Source organism: Nylanderia fulva, unplaced genomic scaffold (assembly GCF_048542155.1).
Source record: "Nylanderia fulva isolate GAGA-0341 unplaced genomic scaffold, ASM4854215v1 Scaffold5, whole genome shotgun sequence".
Lineage (NCBI taxonomy): Eukaryota > Metazoa > Arthropoda > Insecta > Hymenoptera > Formicidae > Nylanderia > Nylanderia fulva.
The window spans coordinates 6,250,901-6,266,159 of record NW_028190587.1 but is presented as its reverse complement, the minus strand read 5'-3'; the positions used below and the strand labels follow the sequence as shown (position 1 = coordinate 6,266,159).

The window sequence follows — 15,259 nt, the reverse complement described above, 5'->3', positions numbered from 1 at the left end:
ATTAACTCGGAAACCGTATCTAGAGCACTGGATTAAAAATAATACTTTATCCAAGATTAAAATTACATGTTAACACGTTCGGATGACGTTGCTAAGTAATTTTTGCAAAATTATTAAAAATAGACTTCCTTTATGTTTTCCAGTCTTTAAATATCGACTTGCATAATGTATATCATAATATATATGTTAATGTGTTTCAATCACCGGGAGCGATATTGGTCAGATGATTATAAAAACAAATCTTGGATGGTCCGTGCAAGAAGAACTTTGTGACGTGAGTTTTCTCATTATCGGGACGAAGGAGAAAGAGAGACGTTTTACCGCGCCTATTTCTCGCGAGTATATAGTATATAGTATATAGTATAAGAAACAACTTTCCCGATTCCATTCTGTTTTTTTTCTAATAATACAATACGTGTCAACGTGAGGATCGTGTTCGCGGCTACGAAGGTATCCCGTAGACGATGGGCTATTATAGACAATTGCGCAGGCGTCGCCGCTGGTGGGCTTTTTGTACGACAGACTAACTCCGGAGAAGGGAATTTCGTGAGGGAGAAACCGACAGTCGGCGTCGAGCCGCCCTCGTGCGATCTCGCGTTCTCGCAATCATGTGATGGAAATTCGCTGGGGAATAAGACTCGTAGTACGATGACACTCCTTGTTGCTTACGACTTTCGTCGAACCGCGACGTGAGAAATATTTCCTAGTTCAATTTCGTCGAGAGTGCAAAAATCTGTGGCGCACGTTTCCTACAAATTTAATTTTCATATATATATAAATATATATATATATATACATATATTAGTCAAAATTGACCAATTTAAAATTTCGAGAAAATCCATGTGCTCGCAGCATGGCTATTTTGCAATCCTGTTGCTGTTGGCAATCCGTACGCAAAGGCAGCTACGCCTGTGCCGTTTATACTACAGTAAGTAATGCAATGTTTGCGTGTTGTTATACACGTCAGAAAAAAATAATCATTTTCTCTATGTACATTATCTTCCATGCGTAATTTAGCTGGACAAAATATGAATTTTAAAACTTTGCCGTGTTAAAAAATCTCACACGTATAATAGCTATTTTGCATATTTTATATTTTCGCATAGAGATTTAATTTTTAATTTGTTTTTAAATATTTGATTCGATTTTGTATGTATATTATAGTGCTTATTTTTTTATATTATCTTTACTTAACGTCCGATATTAAATTAATTTAAACTTTATTCTATATATTTATCTTTACTTTTTGATAAAATTAAATAGAAAGAATAAAATTTTAGATTTTGCATACATATATATATATATATATATATATATATATATATATATACACACATTTATAGTAAAAAAAATTTGATTAATGCGATAATACCATTATCTTTCATTTAAGGACTTGTACGATAGCTCCGCGTACGCTTAATGATTGATTCTTCCACTTACTCGTTTGACGACTAGACGAAATAGTGGTACGAGTCAATAACAGATGAGGCAATACGTTCTAGAAGACATTATGATTAATGACATTGTATTAATGATATTAGAAATGACATTGTATTAAAATTTTTTTGTTTAAATATATCTCTTTCTGCAATTATATAAAAAAGTAAATATAGTAAATCCACGCAGACTTTATAATATATTTATTCGCGATTTTTTTGATAAAAATATGTCGACACGTTGCGCGCAAATATACCGTATCAAATGTGTGTTTCGTAGAATGTAATATTACGTAAAGAAAATTATATAATATAAATATTACGTAAAGAAAATTATATATTATAAATATTCAATTTATATTATATAGTAATGCAATATTTTATATCGCATATTGCGATATAATTTGCTTCATCGAATTTAACAAATTTAAAATTTATTATTTATTAACATAATAAAAAAGTATTAATAAAAAATATTAATGAAAAATAACAACACATATGTACATAATTAGATCTGATGATAGTTATATCTGATGTGACGACATGATTAAACAATTTTAAAGCTTCCATTCCTAAAGTTTAAATATCATATAAAATGATAAAAATTTTATAGAAGTTTTATATAAAATTTTCCTATTGTTTGTGATCTAATTCTTTTTATTGTATTTTTAAAGTTAAAAAAAATTAAAGTTAGATTATCTGAGGTTAAATTATTGAAGTTAAATTATTTTACATTTGCAAAAATTGACTTAAAGATGAAAATATGTTTAATTATTTTGATTAAAATTTTGTTCTATACACGTCACACACTTTACGTATTTTAAAAAATTATTTAAAACTTCTTATAAAAATACATTTCTTAAAATAAAAAAAATTATTTGCAATAATAAATTCTTAGAATAAGATAATATATTTTTCTCAAGAAACTGCGTTGTACATTAACCTATGATATTAACTGTGATATTTGTTCTTCATAAAATAAATAACTAAGAATTACATATAAATAGATAAAAATGTACTGTAATAAATACTGATAGCTAATATTGGTTGCGTTCAGATGTTCACTGCCAGTTTTGAAGATCTATATATAGTATACATGACAAACTATAGAATTTTAGTACTGGTAGTGAATATCGGAACTTTCATTGCAGTTATATAATTCATGAAGTTGGAAGAGAACTATGCGAATATAATAATAATACGTGACAGATGATCTAAAGTATATTGTTAATGCATCGGCAAAACGCAGTAACGTAATATCGACCTGTTGTCATTATCGCAACCAACAGCAATCGTTAATAAAGACACAATACATTTTAATTGTATTACCAAACCGGCTAACTATAGATCAGCATATTCTGGAAACGTATCTGTTCAATCAAAATATGCATATCTGTGGTATGCGTATGTTATTGCACGCATGCACAAACACACACATGCACGCATGTTCGTACTGTTTGACACAACTTTTCGATTGCATTCTCCTGTCGAAAAACTAGCGACACAATAAAAAAACCAAAATAAATAAAAGTAGCTTTATTTTGCAATAGATGTGCATATATGTGTATCGGTAAAAGTTTTCGTTTACCAACAGGATCACGTTTAATTCAAACACTTTTTAGCTTTCCGGTTACGAAACCATCGCACTGTGCGTTTTAAACTTCTTTTTTAAATCGTTTTATCTCGTAAAAAATGGAATCAACAATGCATACGTATATGCCTATTTTATTAACGCAATTAGTTAATTTTAAAATTTAGTTAAAGTGCTTTTATCTGAATAGGTATAATGAGCTTTATTTTTTAATTAAAATTTTACGACATGCCTGATAAAAGTAAAACATTGTTATATTTCTGCAAGACACAAAAAAATAAACTCTCCATATTTCCAATATTCTGCGCAAAAGTATTAATTTATATAACTATACGTTTTGTGGTAATATATAAACTATATACATATATTAAGTATGACATAAAACGTGTTTATTGTAAAAATTTTGATTGTTTCAGAATTATAAAAAGCGTGAAAGCAAATAGACCGCGAAGACACAAAATAAACTTTGTTAAACTGTTATCGAACATGGTTTGCGTAATTGTGTAAGGGGTTGGAAATTAGTGGTATCTACGAAACCTTATAGCACGCAAAAGTTACATGAAAGTCATTTGTGAGTTTCTATGGGGCTTTAAACCGCAGGAAATTAAACGTATCCTTTAATAACCTTTCTCTTATAATTGCCAAAGTTTCAGTATCTAATCTAATTATCTTTGTTAATTTTTTCATCTCCGATCTCTGATTATTCTTCGGACGAAGAAACGACTTCTGTTCTGTTTTGCTGCTTATTTAGCTTAGTTTTAGAACTATTCAATACCAGCTCAATTAACTTTTGCAGATTTTATTTCGCGGCTACGTAGTTATATCGCTGTTTTATCATTATTGCGAAATGTTCGGCAAAATCCCCTCCAAAAAAACACGCTTTAATTACCTGACTCCGTTAATTATCTCGTTAGTTCCGGAACATAATTGTAGCAACCTCATTACATACTCTATAATGCCGCATCATTGATTCTCTCCATGGCAGGTTTAGAGTGATATCTGATTATATTGTTTATCTATAATATTATAATTTGATTGATACGAAAAATTCAAAATGCCTTTATCACATGAACCCTCTAATTTTATTAATTTTTGATTAGATTTCAAATTTATTTTTAATGATTTTCTCCATTTCTTAGAAATGTGTCACAAATATATTTATAATCATATTTTTACAAAATACATAATAATTGTAAATTGCAATTCAATGCAATGAAATTACATTTTCAGCTAATTTTTGCAGAAGATTAAATTAATTTTTAACTTACAAGTTTGATAACAGTTTGGCACACGTGTGCTCTAACTCGGTAGATCTAATAAAACAAATTTCAAGTGTCTACCATAAATATAGGCCTGAAACGAGGGTTGCGAAACGCTCAGTCAGCGTTTCATGGATATCAGATGGCGACGAGGAGAGAAAAACGTAGCTTCGAGGCGCGTTTTCACTTTTTTCCCTCTTTTACCGGTCTCTGGTGCACAGTTTTAGCGACCCGGCTTGCGAGCCCTTTTAATTGTGTACAGAAAGTGACAAAAAAAAAGAACGTTCAAAATTTAAGGACCTATGGACCAAGAAAATTCAATTTAAAACTTTATCATGTTGAGAAAATCAATAACGCTTATATACATATACGATGATTACGTTGTATGTTAGCTAAGAATAAAGTTCCAGGTAAATATTTGAATAAGACACATTTAATATAATGTGCTTACAATAACTATTTATATTATAGAAAATATAATTAAATTATAATTAAATTATATTAAATTGTTGATATAAAATATATTTATATATGCGAATTAATGATTTATTTATAACTGTCAGAGTATAATTTTAATAATTTTTTACAAAACACACATATATTTTAATAATAATATGCTTTTAAATTAGAGCAATTAAGTAAATGAAAAAGTGGAATAGAATATCTCATTCTCGTAATGTGCATTTTTAGTTTTTATTCTTTTATTATAAAAAAGTATAAATCAGCCTAAAAGCAATTATACAATATTTTGCTCAATTTTAATGCAAGATAGAGAATGCGGAAAATAGATAGATGCGGCAATTGCCGCGCACTTTTATTATTTTTACATAAATTACCATAAAATAATGATATTCCAGAGCAAGTGAATGGATCGAATTATAATAGAGTTTTCCTTGCTATTTACCAGTCTTCTTGATTCTATATTTTTTTTTTATTTTCTAAGTAAACGTCAATCTTTTTTCTTCTTCGTGAAACGAAAATTAACGCAAATGCTTCGTCTATGTGAACTTATAATTAGCCTTCAAGTTTTAATGAATTAAGTTCTCAATGTAGAAAATGACAACAATTTTTTGTAATTTGTAATAATAATTTTATTTACGGTCAAAGCTATAAAAAATATGGAATTTTGAAAAAATAAAAAAAATAAAACAGTTTGCAACACATTAAAGGATCGATTTCATATGTTTATCTAATTTTTTTTCCTGCGATCGATATAAGAAATGAATTTCTATGATTACGAATAAAAAATTAAATTTTAATATTGTTGAAGATAGCATTATGCTAAATTAATGTTAGACCAATCCTAATAAAATTTGCTACTTATAAACAAAGAGAGAGAGAGGGAGAGAGAGAGGGACAGAGAAAGATATATATAGTAACGCAAATATTAATGTAAATTAATGCAATATAATATGAAAGTGCAACGACAATGAATTATCCGACTTTGCATTTAATTCACAGTACCGAATGCGCCGTGATATGCTTACGCAACTTGTTGCAGCATTAATTAATATAGTTTCATGTTTTTACTGTGTGCGTGCTTCTATGAACAAACACTTCGAGCGAACTCAGACCATAAACCCTTGGGAAATTTGTTTACCTAATAAAACATATCGCTCTCCTCCCTCATTTGATCCTTTTTTTTTCAGCTATTTTTAATTTTGATAAAAAATATTCGAAGTTTGCATTTTTCTTTATATAAATATTTTCCTTCATAGAATTTTTAAATTAAAAATTATATAAATCTCGCCTTCTCGATGTTTCAATCTTACATAAAGATGACGTGAACATATTATTTAATAAGTAAAATTCTGTTTCTTTAAAAATAAAAATTACAAGTCTCTCAATAAATTAATATTTTTTAATAAATTTAATAAATTTAAAGTTAACATACATTCTAAATTTCATAATATATTATTCACATATTTATATTATACGCATATTTGTTATTACTTTGTATATTAAAAAAGACAAGCACAATATATTTTAAATAAATTTTCGCGAATAAATCGACACACACATTCGCGTCTATTTCATAAAATAAATATTACTTTTCACATCGGTTCTGTGCAATTCTATCGCAATTTCCTATTTCTTGTTGCCGGGATAATTTACTTCTCTGACTATGTTCACAAATGCATGTTTGATTATTATCATATATACACACACACATATGTAAAATCACAATAATTGCTCATTATTTTGCAATCAGTACTCCCAGCTATTTTTTCGTTGCTGTCTTTTATATTACGATGCGCTGTATATATTCATAAAAATCAGCGATGGACCAATTAAATCACTTTACTGTTTTTTACAAAAAACGATGATCGCCCGATTGTGTACTGTGTACATACATACAATATGGAAAACGGAATGAAATCGCCGATAAATTCATTCGGCTCACCTGTTACACTGGCGATTGGATGGTAAAAAGTTACAAAAAATTACGGGAATGCAGCAAATACGGACGCGACTATTATGACCTTTATCATTGTCTGACGTCAAGGGAAAATCTCTCGTCTTCAGTAATTCGTCTCTCAATAATCCTCCCGATTCTCTCTCGATGTTTGATTACGTTTGCGATTATCATGAAAGGCATATTGATCATCGGAAAACGTCGCTTACGTCAACATTAAAGCAATCTAATGTGCTAATTGGACTCAATTAAGACAATTGCATTTTCCTGTCTCGCGCGTTTATATATATATATATATATATGAAATTTGTTTCGGAGAACGAGATTCGGGAGAAATGCGAAAAAATAACGATGCTTCGATTCGACGAAGAAGTTCAGGATGGACATTTGTTACGAATATTATCGAAAGACACAATGATTGTATTCGCCTACACTAATTAACGCGCTAAAACGATTGACCATCGCAAAACTCAACACTCAGACACTCGTTTTAGTATGCAAAAGATTCGCTCTGGACGAGCAAACGAGATACAGAGCGAACTCGAGGTTTTAAAAGTCCTTTATGATGAAAATCGTGTGGTTTGTAGAAATTTTTCTGGGGAACGTTACGCGCAACTGTGATTTATGAAAATAATTTTAAAACGGAGTTAAAGTGAAAAAAATTCAGAGGAGATTTAGAGTAAAATCGCGGAATATTCATCAGAAATCGATTTCCACAAATTTCAGAAGTAAGATTTCTCGCGCGCACGGAATTTTAATTTAAATGCATAATAACAGTTTAATGTTTCTCGATATTTCGAATTCGCGATTCGCTCTCCAAAGCAAAATAATTTTTTTGTCTTCTTTCCAGAATATCACGTAATAAATGAAAAAAAAATATAAATTTTAATTAAATTTTATTTTAATCATTTATCATAGAATTATTTATGATAGAGAAATAATACCGTAGATCTTAAAATTAAAAGTTCTGAAATCTTTGTTTTTCAAAAAGCAAAATTTGCAAGATTATTCCATATGCTTTTTTATATAAATAAAATATTAAAATTGAATTTACGGCGGTACGTAATTAGTTTCGCAAAAAGAAGAAGAAGAAAAAGAAGAAAAACAAGAAAATGGAATGAGAGGAAAAGGAGATATTTGTTTAATGTCGATGAATTACGATAGCGATAGCGACAATATCATACAATCCTATACGGACGATATCTCCTGCTGACTCTCCCAGAATTAAATGCTTGCTAACGCGAAATCGAATTATTCTCCGGATATTGAACTCATGTCGCACATGCCTGTTGTTTTTCTATCGTGCTTTTATAAAATCCATATCTAGATATATCGAGAGAAGTAAAAGCTGAAAAATCTAAAGATTAAAACAGATCCTAAATATACAACTTAATGGAAGAAGAGATTGAATTACACGTTAAAATATTTTGTTAAAACAGGCAGCTTATCCGGTTTATCAAATTATTCAGAGGCATTACCCAGAATGACCCGTTTAAATAACGATAATATATGAATATTCCTAAAGCTAAAGTTAATTGGAATGCTAATGAATAAATTATCCTTAATTAATAATTTTATCGGAAAATAAATTACAATTCCCTCTCTCATCTCTCTCTATGTACGTTAAATATGTTTAACAGTATAATTTATAATACACTTAATAAGATGCGTGGTTGTTTGTCTAATAAGGAAAAACAAAATTCACAAAAAAATTGAATCTGAGTCTTGAGAATGTCATTAATCGATCTCGATTGAAATGATGTATTTTGTAAAAAAAAAAAAAAAATTAATGGCATTCTTTCTGTCTATACTCGCGGTTCTAGATATACTTTGCTCTACTAGTATTAACTACCGGCACGGTTCTTCGAGAGGAAAGTCAATATCTCAAGGGGAACGTTTCTCTACCGGAGTCATCCAGTTTTCTAGAATCGGGGACCATATCGCCAAGTAAGTGAACAATAAACAACGAATAGTGCTCTAGTGAATTTAATGGTATTTGACTTTTCTCCATTGTAACAAAATTTTCGGTCTTACGCATCATCCTCGAAATTCGTCTCTATCTGAGTAGTCTTTGCTTCTCGCTTAAGAGGATCCTAAACGTTCTTGAGAAGTCCGTTGTTTTTTCCTGTTTTATCAACAAAGTGTGAGATTAGATAAATTATCTTAAATTCTTGAATTCATACAGATTGATAAATCTTTTTCCTGTACAAATTGAAGTATTAATATTAACAAAGAGCAAAGCGCTCTAATTTCAGATAAAAAACACTCCATGTAGCCAATAAATAGATTTATAGTTTTATCCGTTGTTTTTTCCTGTTTTATCGACAAAGTGTGAGGTTAGATAAATTATCTTGAATTCATAATTCTATAAGCTTGATAGATGAGGCTATACAGATTGATAAATCTTTTTCCTATACAAATTGAAGTATTAATATTAACAAAGAGCAAAGCGCTCTAATTTCAGATAAAAAACAATCCATGTAGCCAATAAATAGATTTATAATTTATCTAACCTCACATTTTGTCGATAAAACAGGGGAAAAAACAACAGACGTCTCGAGAACATTTAAGGCTATTGCACATAAAAAAGTTTCAGTTGTAACCATAGGATTCGGCCAATCACGTTGCTACGGTTAAGGATGGCAAATCGAGCAACGTGATTTGTCGAATCTTACGGTTACGACTAAAACTTTTTACGTGCAACGGCTTTTAGGATCCCCTTAAAACAATATTGTATTGCTTGTATTGCTTCAGCCACGGTTTATTTCAACGGAATGCTGCTTGTCTGCTCCTGCTGCGGCGTGTTGTGCAGCCTCCTTCTTTTGTACGGCTTGTACAAGGTAGGGCAAAATTCCAGAGTAAACATTAAAGCGCCGTATTATAATTTCCACTCCTTCATTTCTAACAATTAGATACTGCAGGAGAATTACTTTCAAAATATAGAGATGTACAGAGATAGCGTAAAAGTCTAGATTTTAAAATAGTATAATAATTCCATTCCTTCATTATTTGTGAAAATTAAAAATTGCAAGGATTGATTTGAAAATATAGCTGTAGAATCTCTATTATTATTACCATTATCTCTATTAGATTATTATATTAGATACTATTATTATATTAGATAGGGAAAAGTGTCATCCTACTCTTTTAGATGTCATCATTGTTTTTTATTCTTTCTTTGAAAAGACAACATAATTTGTACGAGTACCTCTTGTAATACTTCTTAGCGTATATTTGAGCAAACAGTTAAATTTGCATTGTACTATCTCTCTCTTTTCGCCTTTCTCAAGACGTAGATTTTCATGTTCTATTACATTTACCACTCAATCCCGTGAGAATGCAGTAGAAGATACTTTTGCTGTCACTTGGAATGTGATAAAATAGTATTATCGCTACTCCCGAATGGATGATATGAAAAGCTACTGGTGTAATATATACACGTTATTCCCGAGAGATACGTGTCATTAAACATAACACAGAATGGACAATTGAATGAACAATTCAAATACGCTGTCGTTAATAAATATGTATGTATCTACTTTTTAATTTAACTCCTAATGGAAAGTATAATCTTGCTAATTAGTTTCAAAATTTTTTATTTATAATTTTAATGTATCCTTAAATAGAGAAGAAAATCAAAGATCTAAGTTTGAAGATCTGTTCATACAGCTATTATTTATTGCCAGACTCAGACATATAGCAAAACATGCGTATTGATTTTTTATTTTTGTTTCTTTCACTCTATGATATATAGATATAGTGGTTTCTTATATTGACTGACAATGAGTGAAGTTTTCATGCAGTAACATATATGTATATATAAGTCGTCAATAAACGTATATAATTTACTTTGCGTGCGCGATATTATTATGAATGATAAAAATCATAAATGCATGAGCGGTTGGCAAAAGAAAAAGAGAAAAAAAGAAACATGGAGCGGAAACGCATTAAAGACCTTCATTATTCTGAGTACCTACTTGACTGTAACTAATATCATTAATAAAACAAATTGTGGCATTCACGCAATATAACGTAACGTAAAGTAATATATTCATGAATATTAATAACTGAACACTGATAACACAGCGAGAGAAAGCTTTTTGCAAGCATTACAAAAAAATTTGATGAAAAATACTTGCTGCGTTTCATATATTCTATCGCTTTACATTTACAGATTTTCCACTACGCTTCGTGTTTTATTATTTTAATATCAATGAATCATTAAACTAAACCGTATAATTAAAATCGTCGGAATTCAGAAACGTGATATGAAGCAGAAGTTCCTGAAAATTTTTTCGTAGAAAATTCTACGTATAATTTCTATATGAACTATTTTATGAATGTTACTCATTTTCCGCGTAAATTTTCAGGATCACAAAATATTGCTGCTTCCATGGATTAGCGTAATTATCACATGTAGCATCGTTGACATAGCACATTCGCTATACTTATTTATTGTTACAGTGAGTATTATAATGTATTCTTTTTTATATATATATTTGTATAATAAAAAAATTTTTTCTAAATTTTTCTTACAATTATATAGAACTTAAAATTGTTTTTTTATTATTTTAAATACCTTGATATATTTAATTTAATAATTCATAATTAAAAATTTATTATTAAATCGGATATAGGAAACTAGTGTATTTTTTGTGTTTCATAATGTATTAATTGATAAGATAATATTTCTTACGTAGAGAATTTTCTCTTAGAATTTACCTTAAAAATCATGGTAATTGTGAAACAACATGGTATTGGAAGAATAACAATTTTGCTGATTAATATTTACCACAGTAAAAAATATTATTTACCACAATAAGATATAAAATATGTTCAATTAATTTTACTATGTACATATACTAAAATTTATTATGTACATATTGATATTTTTTATTGTAATAAATATAAATCAGAGAAACTTTTATAAAAATTTTTGCAATACCTTATATTGTTCCGCGATTATCATGATTTTCAGGGTATATTCTAAGAAATTCTCTCCGTGCAGTTTGACGAAAATTTTATAAAAGCAAAAATTGATGTGAAAATTTGATAGAAAAGGGGCGTAAATATTTGAAAACAAGAGCAATCTTGTAAATATTCTTTAATTACCTTTCTTCGAGCATATAAAATTTTCTAATTGTCAATATCTGTTTCATATTTTATTTGATTTATACAACATTTCTTACTGAATTTATAATCAAATCGATGGTCCAAGAATCCTGTAAATTTGATAATAAATTTTTTTATTTTGTTTGATGTAAAATATTCCTGTATTTTTCCTTTATTCTCATTCTGCCATATTTGAAATTTACGAGTATCGGCTGCTTGAAAGCTTCGTAACTATTTTAGGCAGCTCCGTCCTTTGCGAGAGAAATATCAAAACTAAACTTGGCAGTCTTTTAAAATAAATCATAGAAAATCCAAATATGCATCCAAGACACGAGGACAGACATAAGTATATATTTTACGTCCCTTTTCAAATGTTTATGACATTTTTCAAACGCATTTACATATATGAGATAAGATATTTTGTATATATAAAATGTTGAACAATTTTGATCTATTACAGTCCGAGTTTAATCCAGCAAGAGTTATGCTCTACACATTAAATTTCTTTCTACTCTGTTTAAACGTGAGTACATTCGACTAAGTTTAATTGCCAAACAATTTATTGTAATAATTGTAATTGTTTTATAGTCATTAGAACCTATTAAACTCGTTTAAAGAGATTTATACGTACAAGGTCTTATTACACCAACGTCATTTTGACTTTAAACGAGACTTAAATATGTGTTTGCTTTATTTATTTAGAGAAAAAATAAAGATACATTTTTAAGTCTTGCTTAAAACTAAAATAATGTTGATGCAATCGGACCTGAGATACATATTATAAAAATTATAGTTGTATAAATCATATAAAATAATAATCATATTATATGTATATGATCCTATCGCGCGCTCATGAATAATAATAGGTAATTGAAAAAAAATACTTATTTTATATAAAATAATAATAAGCAGAAAAAATAAAGAATTAAATAATTAATTAAAAATACAAAAATTATTAATTAAAAATAAAAAATTATTAAATTCTCTAAATTGTGTTGAAAACTTATATGCATTTATACGTTGCAAATATTAAAATAACAACGCAAAACAAATCTTGTTACAGATATATTCGCTTTTATGTGTCATCTCGCAGTATCAAGAGTACTCAGCTGGTCGCGGCACAGCTGCGCATGACTACGAATATAGGGTCAGTATTCCGAAAATTTCGCAGAGGAAAGAACAGTGGGATGAGGGACAAAAAGTTAAGTGAATTATTCAGTCGTACTGCTTTATTCACGAAGCTTATTCTCAGCTTATTTGACAAGATGCTGTAAATATAATATATTAAACGCGTGTACATATAATCTGCGAACAATTTAAGATATATATATATATATATATATATATATATATTCTGTAATACTAGTAAATGATCTCTGATATCATTAGACAACAAAACAACAAGGGAGACTAACGAGAAGTCTCTGAAAAAAAATACGACAAATGTTTCCTAAAAGCTAAGAAAGTAACGAAGTAAAAAGACATCCGTAACAACTTTGTTACGTCAATTAGCTCATAATCAATGTCACAAGGGACATCGATCGTGCGTCGGGAATTCTGTTACATTTGCAGTCTTCTTTACGTCGGAGATATCTCGAATTCTTCCCTCGTATAAATTTATATCCCTCTATGTATATACAATGTCCCCCTATATAACTTTTTAGCAATATTCTTATAAAAGCTGACAGTATCGATCAATGTACAAATTTTAGCAAAAAGTTTCTCATTTTTTTGTAAGATGTGATTTCTATCGTCGATTCGCTAAATCCCGCAACCCACGTTCCGAAAAGTTTTCCATTTGCGCAATATATTATTTATGTCTCATAGAATATCTCTCTTGAAGGTTCCAGTAGTCAGATACGTAACGCAACCGCCGACTACGACCGCTACCACGTCGTGTCTAAGTTCGCGAAAAGGTGTCACTAACAATGAAACAAAAGCTACGCCGACTCAGAGTCCCACGACATGTCACAACCCTCTGTTATCGGAGAAAAGTCCCACGGGGGGCCGGTTATCAAGGAAGCACGTTCAATTTCCAGATACAACGACAAGTCAGAGACCAGGTGAGCTCATATATACGCATTTTGGAAGTGCGAAATGACTAAAAATAAATTTATAAAATCTGGGACAACGCGCGAGAAGAAGAGAAATGTCACGTCCTCGATATCAGTTTACCTCGATATCACGTCGCGCTCTCACACATTTCATCACATGTGCCATTTTCATTAATCTGCGCTGAAGCTCGGTACCAATTTTCAGTTGTCACTGCCTGCATCGTTTGTCATTGAAAATTACGTGTGAAACTACATATATTCATATATTTTGACATTTAAATAATCATCAAAAATGCAGCGCACAAATTATTTTATGTAAAACATTACATCTTCGAAATGAAGTTGTCACACGTCAAAATATTTAGTTATTGAGAAAATCAAATTATTTTAATGTTTTTTTTCCTGAAAACTCGTGTTCTAAATAATTCGTAACAGAAGACTCTGTGAGCAAAATATAATAAATAATATCACGCAAATATGTAAAATAATTATACTATTAACTTTTTTGAATAAAATTTATCGAAAAAAATAAAATATGTATCAAGCCAACTCGTGTATTCATGTCTATTGAATTTTGAATGAACGAATGAGGAATGTTTCGAATCTGTTATACAATGTTTCAGAGATACCAATAGCAATGGACCAAACGAAATGTTCGCCGAAAATTGATCGAAATAAGGATCGTTCGAGAACTTGGCTGAAACCTAACGATATAACGATCCTAGTTAGTCAGTCCTCACCGTCAAGCGACGAAGAGCATGTCGATTACTCGTAAACAATATGATTACTCGATACACACACACACACACATACAATGCAATTGTTAACAATCAGTAAATATGTACATATATGTGACTCCTATGCGCGCATCCAGGGAGGACGTGTATTATCAATGTGTAAATACAAAGATCAATTTTTTTATATAAAAGAAAAGACAATCTTTTATAAATGTCATTAACTTATTTATCCTTCTCTTATTTAATAATAGCGCTTGCTCGACAATAATCTCTCATTTTCAGTTTTTGATCGAATCTGAATCGAGATCATATATATCCATATATATCTATAATAAAAGAAGTCATGAAACGCGTGAGGTTTGTATTTTGAGTCGCATGTATCGTTGCCACTTTTCCGCGTGTCTGATTGATAGTCGAGTTGCGCAAGATGTCTCGCAATATATGTGTGATAAAAAAATTAAAATAATATTAATAGCGCGCGCGAAGTAAATGCAATGACAGAACCTATCGGTGTCGCGGAAAAGAGGCAACAATCACTTCAAAACTTTCGATTATCGATATAACATATTTTTTAGAAAGGGACTAGCAACACTACTTCGTTTGAACGTTAGCATATCATTAAATGTTTTCCAAATTTGAACAATGAAATTTTAT

General features: G+C 29.8%; 1 protein-coding gene across 3 annotated transcripts; it reads left to right on the top strand.

Moving 5' to 3' along the window:
* The first annotated feature begins 570 nt into the window (after window positions 1-570).
* Window positions 571-14,811, top strand: LOC114941635 (uncharacterized). 3 transcript variants are annotated; one of them, XM_029316675.2, is made up of 8 exons: window positions 571-928; window positions 8,526-8,649; window positions 9,457-9,542; window positions 11,073-11,165; window positions 12,275-12,337; window positions 12,878-12,961; window positions 13,658-13,877; window positions 14,492-14,811. In XM_029316675.2, exons 1-8 carry the CDS (start codon window positions 854-856, stop codon window positions 14,641-14,643), a joined length of 897 nt encoding a protein of 298 aa, XP_029172508.1. In that variant the 5' UTR covers window positions 571-853; the 3' UTR covers window positions 14,644-14,811. The 3 variants fall into 3 exon arrangements, with proteins under 3 accessions (XP_029172508.1, XP_029172507.1, XP_029172509.1); XM_029316674.2 differs by having other exon boundaries at window positions 12,878-13,015; XM_029316676.2 differs by lacking the exon at window positions 12,275-12,337 and having other exon boundaries at window positions 12,878-13,015.
* Window positions 14,812-15,259: the final 448 nt, after the last annotated feature.